This window comes from Pangasianodon hypophthalmus, chromosome 6, assembly GCF_027358585.1.
Source record: "Pangasianodon hypophthalmus isolate fPanHyp1 chromosome 6, fPanHyp1.pri, whole genome shotgun sequence".
NCBI classification, from domain to species: Eukaryota; Metazoa; Chordata; class Actinopteri; order Siluriformes; family Pangasiidae; genus Pangasianodon; species Pangasianodon hypophthalmus.
Window position 1 is genome coordinate 4782892 of NC_069715.1, and position 16084 is coordinate 4798975.

Sequence of the window (16084 nt, forward strand, 5' to 3'; positions counted from 1 at the left end):
ATCTAGTGCTGCATTAATGTAAGGACACCACAAGCCTAGTGCTTGGAAAAGAGTGCTAACTGCTTTCTTCTGTGTATGTATGAGTTTACAAGCACCTGATATTTGCTTTATAGTTGTAACACATGAAAGTTCATCTCTCCATTACAAGTAAATTTAGAAACAACAACAATTAATTTCTCTATTACTGCTCCAGTGACATACATAATATTTACAAACCAGTTGTATTGTTAAAAATGTACTTAGGAGGACCTCCAGGGGACATGCAATTCCATATCATGAACTACTGTATATAAGATAATTGTCAATTTATCTGAAAGTATTCAAACTTACATGACTGTCTCTAGAGGAATTAGGACTGTATGTATAAGAATTATGTTTCACAAAAAGCAGATTTTTTCATCGTTATGCTAATTATTTTTACAGGAAAACATGGCATGTATTTATATTTCACGGGCACCAATTGTGCCCAACAGGATAGAAATATCTGGTAGTTTTGACCTTCTGTGGACATTTGGCTGGTCCCCACAAGGAAAACTGTATTTTTACAAAAATTGCAGCTTTATTTTAAAAACTAAAAGAGAATGATTATTTTTGGTTACTGAAGTAAAGGTTATGGTTAGTTTTAGGTGTACCCATAGTATTGATTAGGTGCATTAATAATTTTGTCACTGGAAGATATTCACATGGATTGCAAGACAAATGTGTGTGTGTCTGTGTCTGTTTCCAGTAGAAAGGATACTGTATGCACCTGTGCTGCCATTTCTCACTAGCATTTCTCTTTTCATTTGTTGTGTGCTTTTTGTTTTGAGGTTTTTGTTTGACTTTTATGGTTTGCTTTTTTAAAGATGTAAGCTAAAGTTAAGTGCACCAGAAAGTTGATTTGGTCACAGGTGTTGTCTCTCAGAGGCCGAATAAAGAGCAATGGATTTTTGTTGGCTGTCGTCTTGACCACTGCACCATCTTTGTGGTGCTGTCTGGCAACAGTGTGGATCTGCAGACTGTGGTTAGCATGTGGGCATTGGCAATCAAAAAGACCATGACCAGTCAATATGAGTACAGCCACAGCTTTGGGAGAACTGCATTTATTTATTTATATATTTTTTTTTCATTCATATTCTTTTTCCCCCTTTTAATGGGTAAATTGACTTTGAGTGTCAGAAAAGTACTATATAAAGACATAAAATTATTCATTTTGTTGTTGGGGGTGGTCCTGTTGTACATTAAGACATGGAGAAGGAGTTTAGGCCTGTATAGTTATTAGGACAAGGAGACCTATGTGAATACTAAACTGTGGTGTGTTTATATTAGACTGATTTGTATTATATTCACTATTTGACACAAGTAATATCCTGAGGTAATTAATTACAATAATGTTGTTGTTGACAACGATTTGACAACTCTGACTGGGAACATGTCAACATATGATCATTCAAGCCTGTTAGAAGGTTAAAATGTAAAATTACAATTGTAATAACTGTAAACAATATAAACAATTTATTCTCTACTACTGATTTAATTGAGCATTGCTGATGGCTAATGCTGTGTTTTTGTTGTTCAGAGCAGTGTCATCCCTGCTAGTATTTATGAATGTTGCTGCCAAATATTTTTCTGCCAGCTGCATTTTAATCATGTGATTGTTATTTTTCTACTTACAGTATTTGTTGGGTTGCCTACCAGATTGCTTGCCACATTTTTCACAGGAGCCTGTTCTGTCCCTTCTAAATCACTAGCCAAGCTCCCACCAGTTCGTATTGCATGCTCCCATCTGTAGTGCTACCCTTAAGTCCTCATCTAAAGCACAACCTCTGTTGCCTTTGTTTCTTTATATTTCTCCACAGTTAACATTGAAAATTGTGATTTTCAACATTAAATGCATAGTAAATTAAATACATGACATATAATTACAATCTGTGTGCAAGGTACTCATGAAGTTTCTAAATAAGCATATTGTGTTAATTTGGGGGAGACATTGTGGTTGGTGCACACGAGACTTCTGATCTTAAATGTCAGTCTTCAGTATCCTGCTGAACTGATTTAAACCACTGCAGATGCATTTTAAATGTAGAGGATCGACCATCCATCATCTAGTTCAAGCATTCTGGGGGCACGGTGGCTTAGAGTTTAGCACATCTGCATTGCACCTCCAGGGCTGGGGGTTCAATTCCTGCCTCTGCCCTGTGTGCGTGGAGTTTGCATGTTCTCCCTGGAATTTAGGGGTTTCCTCCCAAGGCCAATGGCATGCATTGTAAGCTGATTAGCAACTCTAAATAGTCCATAGTTAGTGAACGGGTGTGTGAGTATGTGCGCAATTGTGCACTGCAATGGGTTGGCACCCCGTAAAGGGTGTCCCCCGCCTTGTGCCCTGATTCCCCTGGGATAGGCTCCAGGCTCCCCTCGACCTTGTGTAGGATAACCGGTACAGAGAATGGATGGAGGGATGGAAATATATATATGTATATATTGGGTCCTAGTAATATGAGAAGACAAAACTATGGATGGAGATAAGACACAGTGTTGATTTTTTAATGAAAAGATTAATCTGTTCTTATATTCATATTACATGTAAAAATATTTATACATTTGGATATCTTGTTTCTGAAAATGATTTAGATGCCATTTTACCCATCATATTTTTCTTTGTGTTTAGTTCAGGTTTAAACAGAATAATATAACATTTAGGTGTAAATATGCAGAATAATAGAGCAAAACTGGAGGCCAAAATAGCAAATATCTCCACAGCTACAGTAAATTTTCCAGGAGAGCTGACATAAGCTGGAATAAAGGTTATCCACACAGCACAGAATATGAGTATGCTGAATGTGATGAATTTAGCTTCATTAAAATTATCTGGCAGCTTTCTAGCTAGGAAAGCCAAAACAAAGCACAAGAAAGCAAGTACTCCTATATAACCCAGCACAGCCCAGAAACCTATAGCTGAGCCCAAGTTACATTCTAATATGATCTTTTCCTTGAAGTAGTTCATGTTCTTATAGGGGAGAGGAGGAGAATTTATTAACCAAAGCACACAAATAAGAACCTGTATGAGAGTGAATGCAAGTACACTGAGTCTCTGCTGTAGAGGCCCAAACCATTTCATTACATTACTGCCTGGAAGTGTAGCTCTGAAGGCCATTAGCACAACTACTGTTTTCCCCAGTACACAGGAGATACAGAGGACAAAAGTGATCCCAAACGCTGTGTGTCGCAGCATACAGGACCACTCAGAGGGCCGTCCAATGAAAGTAAGTGAACAGAGGAAGCACAGAGTCAGGGAGAACAGCAGCAGGAAGCTCAGCTCAGAGTTGTTGGCCCTAACAATAGGAGTGTCCTTTTTTATTATAAATAAAATACCTACTAACACAGTTATTGCAGCACCAAACAAAGAAAAAAATACCAGTATAATCCCCATAATCTCTGTAAATGAAAGAAATTCTATGACCTTTAACACACATTTATTTCTGTCAGCATTAGACCAATATTCTCCTGGACACTGCTCGCAGTTATTTGAATCTGCAAAATAATCATGGTTATTCTTATTAGAAAAGAAATTAAATATTTCTCATGGTTTCATTTATTGATGCCATTTTTCAGGAACTGTATCCTAAATAATAGGAGGATGATGCAAAATGTACAACAAAAAAAATGTCTTTGAAACTTGGTAATGCTGAAATTACCTGTCTGGTTACTGATCTCTCCCTCTGCACATGGTATACAGTCATAGCAGCAGACAGGCCTTCCTTTCTGTGCAGCTTTTCTGGTACCTGGAGGACAGCTCTCACTGCACACAGACCTTGGTTTCTAATATGTACAAAAATGAGGCCTTTGATCAACATGATTAATATGATTAATTAATTATGATATATATATATATATATATATATATATATATATATATATATATATATATATAAAACATTGATCTTCTTTTGATTAAGCCTTTCCTTTATTGATTTGGATGTATGTGAGTGTGTGTGTGTGTGTGTGTGTGTGTCACAATTTTAGGATATATTTGCATCCGTATTGTTAGACTATGCTTAATGCTTAATTATGAAACCTAAAATTCAACAAAACTGCCTGTACCTCTCTATTCTCTCCAGCCCAAACTATATCTTCAGCATTTAGGACAAACTGTTGGCCACTTGGCAGAGAGGCATCATAATAGCCAACTACCTTAAACTGCACTTCCCCGCCGAAACCTTGTTGCCAGTTGACCACATCATATTTTGCAGCTGTTGCCCCAGTGCTATCGAACCAGATATGGTCTCCTGCTTTAGTGGTGAAATTTACTTTTTTCAGAGACTCAACAACCTTTAAAGGAAAAGGAGAACAATGCCTTTCATTTTACGAGAACATTAGCAATTTCCTTCTTGTTTTGGTTATTGTGTTACCTGCCATGATTGGATTATCTTGTCTTTTTCACAACTCTGGATTTCTTTGCATCTCAGCAGGCTGTGTAGAGAATATGCCACAGCATAAATTGCACTGTAGATGTTATTTGCATATCTCAATTCTGATATATCTTCATTGTAGTTTTTAAAAGGAATGATTTCCTCATATCTGCTGCAGTTGTATTCAGTTTGAGAAATGTTACCCTCTGTATTCAAGCAAGGGAAATCTGTTTCCCAAAATTCATTTACAACATAGTCAGCAAAACCGCCAATGTTCAATTTTCCCACATCCAATCCAATGGATCCCATCAGTACATTGTAACTTGCTGGAGTTGCTAGATTGATTGCAGTAATCCATGACTCTACACCAATCATCTGGTAGCCAGTGACATTCTTCAGAATAAGCTGGTCTATTAGAACATTCATATCAGCTTGGGCAATAAATATAATAACTACCTTGGCTGTGCCTTTCTTAATAATATCCACCACTTTCATGATTTTGGCAGTATCTGACCGGTCAAACTTCTCGGAGTACTCAACACATATTCCCTCCTCTTTGGCTGCATTCAGAAAAATGGCCATTCCATTGTTGCCATAGTCATTATCACTGTTCACAGCTCCCACCCAAGACCAGCCAAAGTGCTTCACCAAATATGCCAGTGCTCTACTCTGGTAGTAGTCACTTGCTATGGTCCTGAAGAAAAAGGGGTAATCTTTTCTGTTGCTCAAACATTCACATGTGGCCCCATGGCTTATCTGAGTAGAGAAAGATAATTTATTAAAAGCACATCTTTATGTAACATGGTAAGTTGGATAAATAATTGGAAAACTATTATAGCACAGGATGTGACAGTAATTGATCCTTACCACTGGGATATTGAAAGGTCCTGTAGTTTTTGTGAGTACTATAGTAGGAGAAGACTCTGACTCCCCTATGATGGCTTGTACTGCTGCTTGTCCAGAGCAGGCATCATCTGCTGTTATGTCCATACCATTCATCAAAGCCATGGATGCTTTCATAGATAATAATCTTGAGCCACAGTTGTCATAAATCCTGTAACCAATTGAGATATTTGGGAGCAAGCTGTTGCTTCTATTGATTTCCTCAATTACAAAAGTCATGGTCTGAGCAAATCGCAGTTCTCTGAGATTAAATCTGTGGAAACAGATCCAAAAGAAAACAATGATTAATATAAAATTAAAACTACAATAAATGGTAAATATAATATTCAATCATTTTTCTATAAATAGCTCCAATTTTCCACTATAACAAACCTAGTACAGATTAATGGTTCAGGTTTTTCAGTATATGGCAGTGATGGAAGCTTTATACCACTGTGTATTGAAAATAAACCTCCAATTATCACATCTCCATCTTTAGCCAGCAGAGGATGTGCTGGGCTGTCCAAAATATGGCAATTTTCCCCTTTTGCCAGGCTGAAAGAAAAAAACAATACACAGAAAAACATAACTAATTTCATTCACTGTTTTTGCAGAATGAATCCACAACAGACATCATATTCACAATTTTATAAACATGCTCAGATCTCATCTGAATACGACTGTTCAATTTAGACAAATCAGAGACTGAGTCTTGTGACGTCATTAGCCCCTGAACTTCCAGGACTTGCTGGCAGGTCAAGACTTTCATTTCTCACTCTTGTAACTACTATGCATATAAAAAGTCTAGACACCCCTGTAAAAATGGCAGGTTTTTGTGATGTAAAAGAATGACACTGAGATAAATCATGTCAGATCTTTTTCCACCTTTAATGTTAAAGTGCAAAGTCTGAAAATAAAGTGAAAATCAGAAACTTTTTTAGGGAAAGAAAGAAAAATATTTGCTTAAGTGTGCACACCCCTAAATTAACACTTTGTTGAAGCACCTTTTGATTTTATTACACCACTCAGTCTTTTTGGGTAAGAGTCTATCAGCATAGCACATCTTGATTTAGCAAAATTCCACTCTTCCTTGCAAAAACATTCTAGATCTGTCAAATTGTGAGGCCATGTCCTGTGCACAGCCCACTTCATGTCACCCCACAGATTTTTAGTTTTATTCAGGTCTGGGCTCTGGCTAGGCCATTCAAATCAATGATCTTTTTTAAGCCAATCCTTTGTTGATTTGGATATACATTACATGGACAAAAGTATTGGGACACCTGACCATTACATCAACAGGGACTTTAATCACATTGAATTCTAAATACGTAGACATTAATATGGAGTTGGTGCCCCCTTTGCAGCTATAACAGCTTCCACTCTTCTGGCAGACTTTCCACAAGATTTTGGAGTGTTTCTGTAGGACTTTTTGCCCGTTCATCCAGTAGAGCATTTGTGAGGTAAGGCACTGATGTTAGACTAGAAGGCCTGGCTTGCAATCTCCGTTCCAGTTCATCCCAAAGGTGTTCAGTGGTGTTGAGGTCAGGGCTCTGTGCGGGCTAGTCAAGTTCTTCCACACCAAAATCATCCAACCATGTCTTTATAGACCTTGCTTTGTGCATTGGGGCACAGTCATGCTGGAATAGAAAAGGGTCTTCCCCAAACTGTTCCCACAAAGTTGGAAGCAAAGCATTGTCCAAAATGTCTTGGTATGCTGAAGCATTAATATTTCCCTTCACTGGAAGTAAGGGGTCTAGCCCAGCCCCTTAAAAACAGCCCCATACCATTATCCCTCCTCCACTAAACTTTACAGTTTGCAAAATGCAGTCAGGCAGGTAACATTCTCCTGGCATCCACCAAATCCAGACTCACCCATCAGACTGCCAACCAGAGAAGCGTGATTCGTCACTCCACAAAACGCGTTTCCACTGCAGAGTCCAGTGGCGGCGTGCTTTACACCACTCCATCTGACACATGGCATTGTACTTGGTGATGTGAGGCTTGCATGCAGCTACTCGGCCATGGAAACCCATTCCATGAAACTCCCGCTGCACAGTTTTTGTGCAGATATTAATGCCAGTGGAAGTTTGGAACTCTTCAGCTATGGAATCAGCAGAGGGTTGGTGACTTTTACGCACCATGCGCCTCAGCACTCAGTGACTCCGCTCTGTGACTTTAAGTGGTCTTCCGCTTCTTGGCTGAGTTGCTGCTGTTCCTACACGTTTCCACTTTCCAATAATACCACTTACACTTGACCATGGAATATCCAACAGGGATGAAATTTCACAAACTGACTTATTGCAAAGGTGGTATTCTATCACAGTACCATGCTTGAATTCACTGAACTCTTCAGAATGATCCATTTTTTTCACAAATGTTTGTACATGCAGACTTCATGGCTAGGTGCTTGATTTTATACACCTGTGGCAATGGGTCTGATTGAAACACCTGAATTCAATAATTAAGAGGTGTGTCCCAATACTTTTGTCCATATAGTGTATGCTTTGGGTCATTGTTGTGCTCAAAGGTGAAATTCCTCTTCATCTTCAGCTTACTAGCTTACTAGGAGACACCTGAATGTTTTGCACTAAAATCAACTGGTATTTGTAGCTGTTCCTGACTCCCTGAACCTTGATAAAAGCCCCAGTTCTGGGTGAAGAAGAGAAGCCTTAAAGCATGATGCTGCCATCACCCTGCTTCACTGTGTGTATGGTGTTCTTTTTGTGATGTGCTTTTTTGCGCCAAACAAATGCTTTTGGAATAATGGAATTATTACAACTTTTGTAATTGGTCTCATCAGACCATAACACATTTTGTCACATGGTTTGTGGTGATTTAGTTGGGCTTGGATGGGAAAAGGACACATAACTCAAAGCACTGTCTCAATAAACATAAACCCATTTCATTCTTCATCACAAAATCCTCTTGTAGCAAGTTAGGTGGCATGGATAACACCTCTTTCATTAATGACTTCCCCAGTGAAGGCACCATCTCTGCCACCCTTGGCCCTTTCCTTTCTCTTTCCACCCTGACTTACAGTTGACCAAGTGAGGAAAAAACTGGGAAAATTGTCCAGAGGCCAGCCAGGTATGTGGTATGCTAAAGCAAATGTTCTCTCTTTCCCTAAGATTGAAGAAAGTGCCCCAGCTCTGGAAGACTTCCTGTGTAACTCCAGTGCCAAAAAATGGACACCCCAGCACTATTAATGACTGCAGACCCATTGCCCTCACTCTCTACACATTAGACCCAGAGGCCAACACCAGCTCATGCCACATGCAGAAACAACCAACCTGAAGTGTAACATCGGTAAGATAAACAAACTGAATGAGGATTTCATGTGTGTTAAACAGCCTGTAACATGCATACATACAATCATATGTATAGTATCCCATACTCACCAAACCAGTATCATTGGTTGTTGTGAATGTTTGTTGTTTTCTGCACCTTGTCATGTCTCTTGCACTGATATGGTTTACACTGTACACTGTGTGTGATTTGTTAATATGTATTGAATATAACAACACCCACCTCTCTACTGTATATAGCAGTTTGCCCTGTATGTGTCAAGCCAGTCACAGACTATTCACAATCACGCCACCAGAGGGCACTCTCCCCTGAGTTTTAAACGCTTCTTCACTGATCATTTCCATTTCCTTTTAACAGACTATATAAAACACGTGGACACTCACTCACAGTGCAAAGCCGTACAGTTTGCCTGTTCATTCTAGCAATTGTTGTTTATGTCTTGACAGATTTCCAAGTATGGGTTTTGTCTACCTTGTTTCACTGTATTGAATAGCCCTCTGTCCTGTTTGTTCTTATTAACCTGTACCTTTACCATGAGTTTGGGTCTGTTTATCAGACTGTGTTCACCTGCGCCTTTTCTGTGTATGACCTGGACCTAGTTATTTATTATGATATTTGGATATGCTACTCTGGTGTTAATAAACCTCTTGTGCATGGATCCTAACATCTCTTCTAAGTCCCCTTCATGACTGTATGTAGTATAAAGCACAAATTAGACAACAAATACAAGGACACATGATCCCTAAAATTGTACTGCTCTGAGGACAAATCATTGAGAGTATCTGCTATGACTTTTAGTCTGTTACATCTGCTGTTGGGCCTTCAGTGACAGGCACAGTTAGCTAATCATTATATTATGAGCACAAAATAAGAAAAGAACAGGTCCCATAATTGTTACATTGTTAAGTGCTGTTTTTTTTTTTTTTATTGTGTTTAGTGAGTGCTATGGTCTTTCAAGACAACCAATTATGTAAGTCATGAGAAAAACTGAAAAAGATTACCGATAACTTTATGTATTCATACATGACACCACTGACTTTCTACAAATTTTACTCTAAGGCAGACTATTCTCACATTCTCTGTGTGTTTTCTGATTTAATCATATTTGAAGACCAGTGTTTTTGCTGCCTCAGACGGAGGTGCACACAACCACAGAGGCTTGCATAGAATTTGGGCCTCCTGAACTTAATTTATTTGTTTCTCCTTAGATTATGTAAAAAGAAAGACACTGTGACTCAATAATGTATTTATACTATGTAGTAAATTTGGTAAATTAGACTAAATTATAAATTGAAATTACAACTGTGACATTTGCAGAATTCAAAATGAACAATGTATTGTTTACATCTGATTTAAATGTGCATTGCATCATGTAATGTTTGCACTGTGCCACTGTTGTTTAGAGCAATGTCAATTCCTGCAGAGGATTACTAATGTTTATTACATAGTTGCCAGGTGTGGTTTAATTAATAGCTTTGTTATTTCTGATTAGTATTTGCAGGGCCACCTATCAGATTGCTTTCCAGATGAGTGCATTCTCACAGGAATTTGTTTTGCCAGATTGTTGATCAAGTACTAACATGTCACTCTCTCAATTCCTGGTAGACTCTGCCCCCTCTGTTCTTATTGTATGCTCCCATCAGTACTGCTTCGCTTGTCTTTGCCTGAAGCACAAACATTCATTAACCTTGTTTTTCTGTATTTCTACATGAATGGCAGTCTGAAAAAGTGAATTTTATCATTAAATGTCTTGTAAATTGAATAGTTGTGCTTATTATATTCATGGGGTGCATGCAAAACTATATATATTAAAACAGTATTTCCTAATCATTTTGATTAGTGTAACAGTTTGATGGCTTAAATGCCAGTGCCCTCTGCTGATCTAATGCGAATGCCTTTTTTTTTTTTAAATAAAAAGTAAACATTCTATCTTCCAGTACTGAAATCTTTATATTGAGCCACTGAAAATATGGGTCTGTGTGTGGGGATGAGCAAATAATAGTCTGTAATGAAGTAATATGTTTAGGATTTTTAGGTAGGTAGGGGTGATAGGCCTAAATCAGCAAAAGGATCAAACTGTGAATACATTGTGGCCAATATCAGCATATATTACCATTGGCATATAATTGCTTTTATGTTGAGAACTGATATTTAGTAATTAGTGCCAATATAATTGTCGTATATTCTTGAAGACAGACATGTCTGTGGCTGAATACAGAATGCCTTTGTGTGGACATAACACCAAATGTGATTTTTAATAAAACAATTTAATTGTTTTTCATCCATAGTGTTCTTATATAGATCAGCAGTATTAACAGATTTAGATATAAAAGTAATTTTATGCTTTTATATTTGAATATCTTTTTATTTAAAGTGATTTAGATGCCATTTTTCCTATTACACATTTCTTTGTGTTTAGCTCAGGTTTAAACAGAATAATATAACATTTAGGTATGAATATACAGAATAATAGAGCAAAACTGGAGGCCAAAATAGCAAATATCTCCACAGCTACAGTAAATTTTCCAGGAGAGCTAACATAAGCTGGAATAAAGGTTATCCACACAGCACAGAATATGAGTATGCTGAATGTGATGAATTTAGCTTCATTAAAATTATCTGGCAACTTTCTGGCGAGAAAAGCCAAAACAAAGCACAAGAAAGCAAGAACTCCTATATAACCCAGCACGGCCCAGAAACCTATAGCTGAGCCCAAGTTACATTCTAATATGATCTTTTCCTTGAAGTAGTTCATGTTCTTATAGGGGAAAGGAGGAGAAACTGTTAACCAAAGTACACAAATAAGGACCTGTATGAGAGTGAAGGCAAGTACACTGAGTCTCTGCTGTAGAGGCCCAAACCATTTCATTACATTACTGCCTGGAAGTGTAGCCCTGAAAGCCATTAACACAACTACTGTTTTCCCCAGAACACAAGAGATACAGAGGACAAAGGTGATCCCAAATGCTGTGTGTCGCAACATACAAGACCACTTAGAAGGCCGTCCAATGAAAGTTAGTGAACAGAGAAAACACAGAGTCAGGGAGAACAGCAGCAGGAAGCTCAGTTCAGAGTTGTTGGCCTTAACGATAGGAGTGTCTTTTTTTATTAGAAATAAAACAGCTACCAGCACAGTTAATGTAGCTCCAAACAAGGAAAAAAGTACCAGTACTATCCCCAAAACTTCTGTAAATGAAAGAAACTCTATGACTTTTAACACACATTTATTTCTGTCAGCATTAGACCAATATTCTCCTGGACACTGCTCGCAGTTATTTGAATCTGCAAAATAATGATTCTGATTAGGAGGAAAAATAACCATTGTTTCATGGTTTCATTTACTGATGCTATTTTTCAGGAACTGTATCCTAAATAATAGGAGGAAGAAACAATATGTACGGCTAATAAATTGCCTTTGAATTTTGGTAATGCTGAAATTACCTGTCTGGTTACTGATCTCTCCCTCTGCACATGGTATACAGTCATAGCAGCAGACAGGCCTTCCTTTCTGTGCAGCTTTTCTGGTACCTGGAGGACAGCTCTCACTGCACATAGACCTTGGCTTCTAATATGAACAATATATAATGGCTGCAAGTAATGCTATCCATGTGAAAATACAGACAAATATAGATTTTGCATTGCACAATTGTAGCATAACATTTCAAGAATTGTATATTCTAATTTAGACTACATTTAATGAAAACCAACACTGTCTGTACCTCTGATTTCCCTCCAGCCCAACTTATACTGTTAGCATTTAAGACAAACTGCTTTCCACTCGGCAGAGAGGCGTCGTAATACCCCACAACCTTAAACTGCATTTCTCCATTAAAGCCTCGTTGCCAGTTCACTACATCATATTTTGCAGCTGTTGCCCCAGTGCTGTCAAACCAAACCTGTTCTCCTGCTTTGGTTGTAAAATTGACTTTTTTCAGTGACTCAACAACCTTTGAAGGAAAACAGAGAAATAGCAATCATCTGATGAAAATATAAGTCATAGTCTAAGTGTTTCTGTCTCTTTTTATTATTGTTACCTGCCATGATTGTATTGTCTTGCCTTTCTCACAGTTCTTGATTTCTGTGCATCTCAACAGGCTGTGTAGAGAATGTGCCACAGCATAAATTGCACTGTAGATGTTATTGGCATATCTCAATTCTGATATATCTTCATTGTAGTTTTTAAAGGGAATGATTTCCTCATATCTGCTGCAGTTGTATTCAGTTTGAGAAATGTTTCCCTCTGTATTCAAGCAAGGGAAATCCGTTTGCCAAAACTCTCTAATAACGTAGTCAGCAAAACCACCAATGTTCAATTTTCCCACATCGAATCCCATGGATCCAATCAGTACATTGTAACTTGTTGGTGTTACTAGATTGACTGCAGTAATCCATGCCTCAACACCAATCAGTTGGTAGCCAGTGACATTCCTCAGAATAAGTTCTTCTACTAGAACATTCATCTCAACATGGCCAAGAAATACAATGATTACTTTGGCTGTGCCTTTCTTAATAACGTCTACCACTTTCATTAATTTGGCAGGATCTGACCGATCAAACTTCTCAGAGTACTCAACACATATTCCCTCCTCTTTGGCTGCATTCAGAAAAATGGCCATTCCATTGTTGCCGTAATCATTATCACTGTTCACAGCTCCCACCCAAGACCAGCCAAAGTGCTTGACCAAATATGCCAGTGCTCTACTCTGGTAGTAGTCACTTGCTATGGTCCTGAAGAACGAGGGATAGTCTTTTCTGTTGCTCAAACATTCACATGTGGCAGCGTGACTTATCTGAGAACACAAAGATAAATTTCAAAAGCATACTTTTACCACACGTTTGTTTAGCTAGAACTGATGTCATCCAAGAAAGTCCAGGAAACCTTAAGACTGGCCAGTTGTTTTGGTTTGGCCTTTAGCATAAATACATTTATGTGGTAAATGTATGCAAATATACAATTGATTTTTCAGACACATATCAGAAATATCACGATTACTTTGAGTAATCAGGTTATTGGTGAACTGAAAGCAAGCTATTTTAAGAAAGATCACCCCTTTTACCTTCCAATGGTATTTTGTAATTAGTAGGCAATATATTTGATCCTTACCACTGGGATGTTAAAAGGCCCTGTAGTTTTTGTGAGTACTATAGTAGGAGAAGACTCTGACTCCCCTATGATGGCTTGTACTACTGCTTGTCCAGAGCAGGCATCATCTGCTGTTATGTCCTGACCATTCATCAAAGCCATGGATGCTTTCATAGATAATAATCTTGAGCCACAATTGTCATAAATCCTGTAACCAATTGAGATATTTGGGAGCAAGCTGCTGCTCCTGTTGATTTCCTCAATTACAAAAGTCATGGTCTGAGCAAATCGAAATTCCCTAAGGTTAAAGCTGTGGACATTCCCAAGGAAAACAATACAATTCATATTCATATTCATTGTTGAGTAGAATGTAAAGTAAAAGGTAAAACACAATGTTATTCCAAAATAAATAAACTGAACTTTTCCACTGTAACAAACCTAGTGCAGATTAAAGGTTCAGGTTTTTCAGTATATGGCAGTGACAGAAGCTTTATATCACCATGTATTGAAAATAAACCTCCAATTATCACATCTCCATCTTTAGACAGCAGAGGATATGCTGGGCTGTCCAAAATATGGCAATTTTCCCCTTTTGCCAGACTGAAATAAAGCAACAATACCAAGAAAAACATCACAAAGTTGGTCCAGAGCTTTGGCTTCATGAATCCTTAACAGGTGTAGTATTCACGTTTTTATAGACATTCTCAGAACTCTTTTGAATATGACCATTACATTTTGACAAATCAGAAACAGTGAGCTTTGTGATGTCATTATGGGTCAGTATGCTAGAAAGTCCCTACGCGTGTCAGTTAGATTTTTTAATTCAGTCTATTTTTCACAGATAATGTATATTTGGAGAATATTTGGAAATTTCATTCAGACAGGTGACAAATGGTCAAGTTTGTCAATGACAAGTATGTGGAACTGCACTGGAGCAATGAGCACCATTCTTCCAAGAGTCACTTAGTGTTTTGATGATGGTGGCAGAGAACACTTTCTAACATGTTGCTTCAAAGTCTCCCAAAGGTTTTCAACTGGTTTGAGATGTGGTAAATGTGAAGACCATAGCATATGATTGACATTTTTGTCCTCATTAAACCATTCAGTGAACCCTCCCATCCTGTGGATGGTGTTATCCTGGAAGAGACCACTGCCATCAAGAAAGAAATGATAGAGTTTTACCTAATAACCTCTACTGTTATCATAAAGGCCCTGATACTCATAATGGACAGCCTTTCAGTACACTTAGTACTGTCTCCCTACATGACATACAATTGTGTAATAGTAATGACTTATAAGCCCACTATCTGGTGTCACCCACATTGTTGGTTCCTCTCAAGGCTTATTCATGTCATCTCAGGGAGTTTTTCCATGCCATTGTCCCATTGTCGTCTCTGGTTTTCTAATTTGGGATCCAAATCTACATTTGGATTTATGTAAAATTGTTTTGTGACAGTGTCTATTATTAAAACCTCTATATAAATAATTCTGAACTGAACTGAATTGAAAATGTTTCATCATAATATAAAGGTGACCCAAAAGAACTTTGTATTGATGTTCAGTGATGCTTCCCTCTAAGGTGAGTCAAACCATACAATGAAAATAAATACCCCATATCAAAACAAAGCCACCAGTTTTTCTTTCAACTTGTCATCCATTTTTATTTCAGAGAAGCATGTTTAATTTTCCAAGAATTTAGCTCAGTATCAGTTTTCACTATTATAAACCAGCCATTATTTAATTTGTATAATTAAGCAAGTTATCTTTTTAGCAGTTATTCAGCACTAAAGCAATTGTAGCATCCCACTAAAGATAACAGTAATTCAGATTTCCAGTGAGCAGTAAGTGTATACTTTGGCTATAAATATCTTTTTTAATGAACTCAATATACTGTAACAACAAGTATTAACAAGTATCCAAAAAGGCCCCTAATGTATCCTAAAGGCTCAGTATTACAGATTATGCTCTATCATCTTGCATGAAGCCCTACTTATGATGTTTCCTATTTCTATTATCAGATCAAATTAGTACTCATGTATAGTGTTGTGCTTTCTTAGTTATATTAATAATAAAGTCTTCTTAAAAGTTTATTTCTATTTTTTAGATCAATTCAATCATGGTAATATGACAGCAGGTTTATGCTCTCGATGATGACTATGACAGAGATATTGCACAGTCCATATATATTTTAAATATATTTAATTTATTTTTAAAGAATTCTAAGAAGAGTGAGTTGTTTAGCAGGTCTGTAGAGGATTCCTGTAATGGCACTGGTTTAACTATACCTGTCAGTAGAGCAGTGCCAAGATATTATAGGTTTTTAATCTTTGGGATTAAAATCATCAGGTGGGATGTTTCATTAGTAATATTTCCTGAGTTCGTCAGGGGTTTCTGGCCTTTCAACATTAGATACTCTCACTCAGGT

The 16084-nt window shown here is 37.6% G+C and overlaps 2 protein-coding genes across 2 annotated transcripts; both read right to left on the reverse strand.

Annotated features, from left to right (window-relative positions):
- Positions 1–2572: 2572 nt before the first annotated feature.
- LOC113534722 (extracellular calcium-sensing receptor-like) lies at positions 2573–7146 on the reverse strand. The gene is made up of 7 exons (XM_053235018.1): positions 7139–7146; positions 5664–5789; positions 5256–5544; positions 4389–5144; positions 4081–4308; positions 3675–3798; positions 2573–3510 (listed from the first exon to the last, which is right to left on the reverse strand). The coding sequence occupies exons 1-7, from the start codon at positions 7144–7146 to the stop codon at positions 2573–2575; spliced, it is 2469 nt and encodes an 822-aa protein (XP_053090993.1).
- A 3798-nt stretch (positions 7147–10944) lies between these two features.
- Positions 10945–14321, reverse strand: LOC113534721 (extracellular calcium-sensing receptor-like). Its single transcript, XM_026927677.3, has 6 exons — positions 14098–14321; positions 13681–13969; positions 12611–13366; positions 12296–12523; positions 12018–12138; positions 10945–11858 (listed from the first exon to the last, which is right to left on the reverse strand). Exons 1-6 carry the CDS (start codon positions 14319–14321, stop codon positions 10945–10947), a joined length of 2532 nt encoding a protein of 843 aa, XP_026783478.3.
- Between the last annotated feature and the right edge of the window lie 1763 nt (positions 14322–16084).

Coding starts and splice junctions, on each gene's coding strand:
- LOC113534722 (XM_053235018.1), bottom strand. Junction 5,145..5,255: donor GACCTTTCAATATCCCAGTG/GTAAGGATCAAT, acceptor TTCTCTACTCAG/ATAAGCCATGGGGCCACATG. Junction 3,799..4,080: donor GGGCTGGAGAGAATAGAGAG/GTACAGGCAGTT, acceptor TGTACATATTAG/AAACCAAGGTCTGTGTGCAG.
- LOC113534721 (XM_026927677.3), bottom strand. CDS start 14,321: ATGAAGCCAAAGCTCTGGACCAACTTTGTGATGTTTTTCTTGGTATTG. Junction 13,970..14,097: donor GAACCTTTAATCTGCACTAG/GTTTGTTACAGT, acceptor GAATGTCCACAG/CTTTAACCTTAGGGAATTTC. Junction 11,859..12,017: donor AGAGATCAGTAACCAGACAG/GTAATTTCAGCA, acceptor ATTATTTTGCAG/ATTCAAATAACTGCGAGCAG.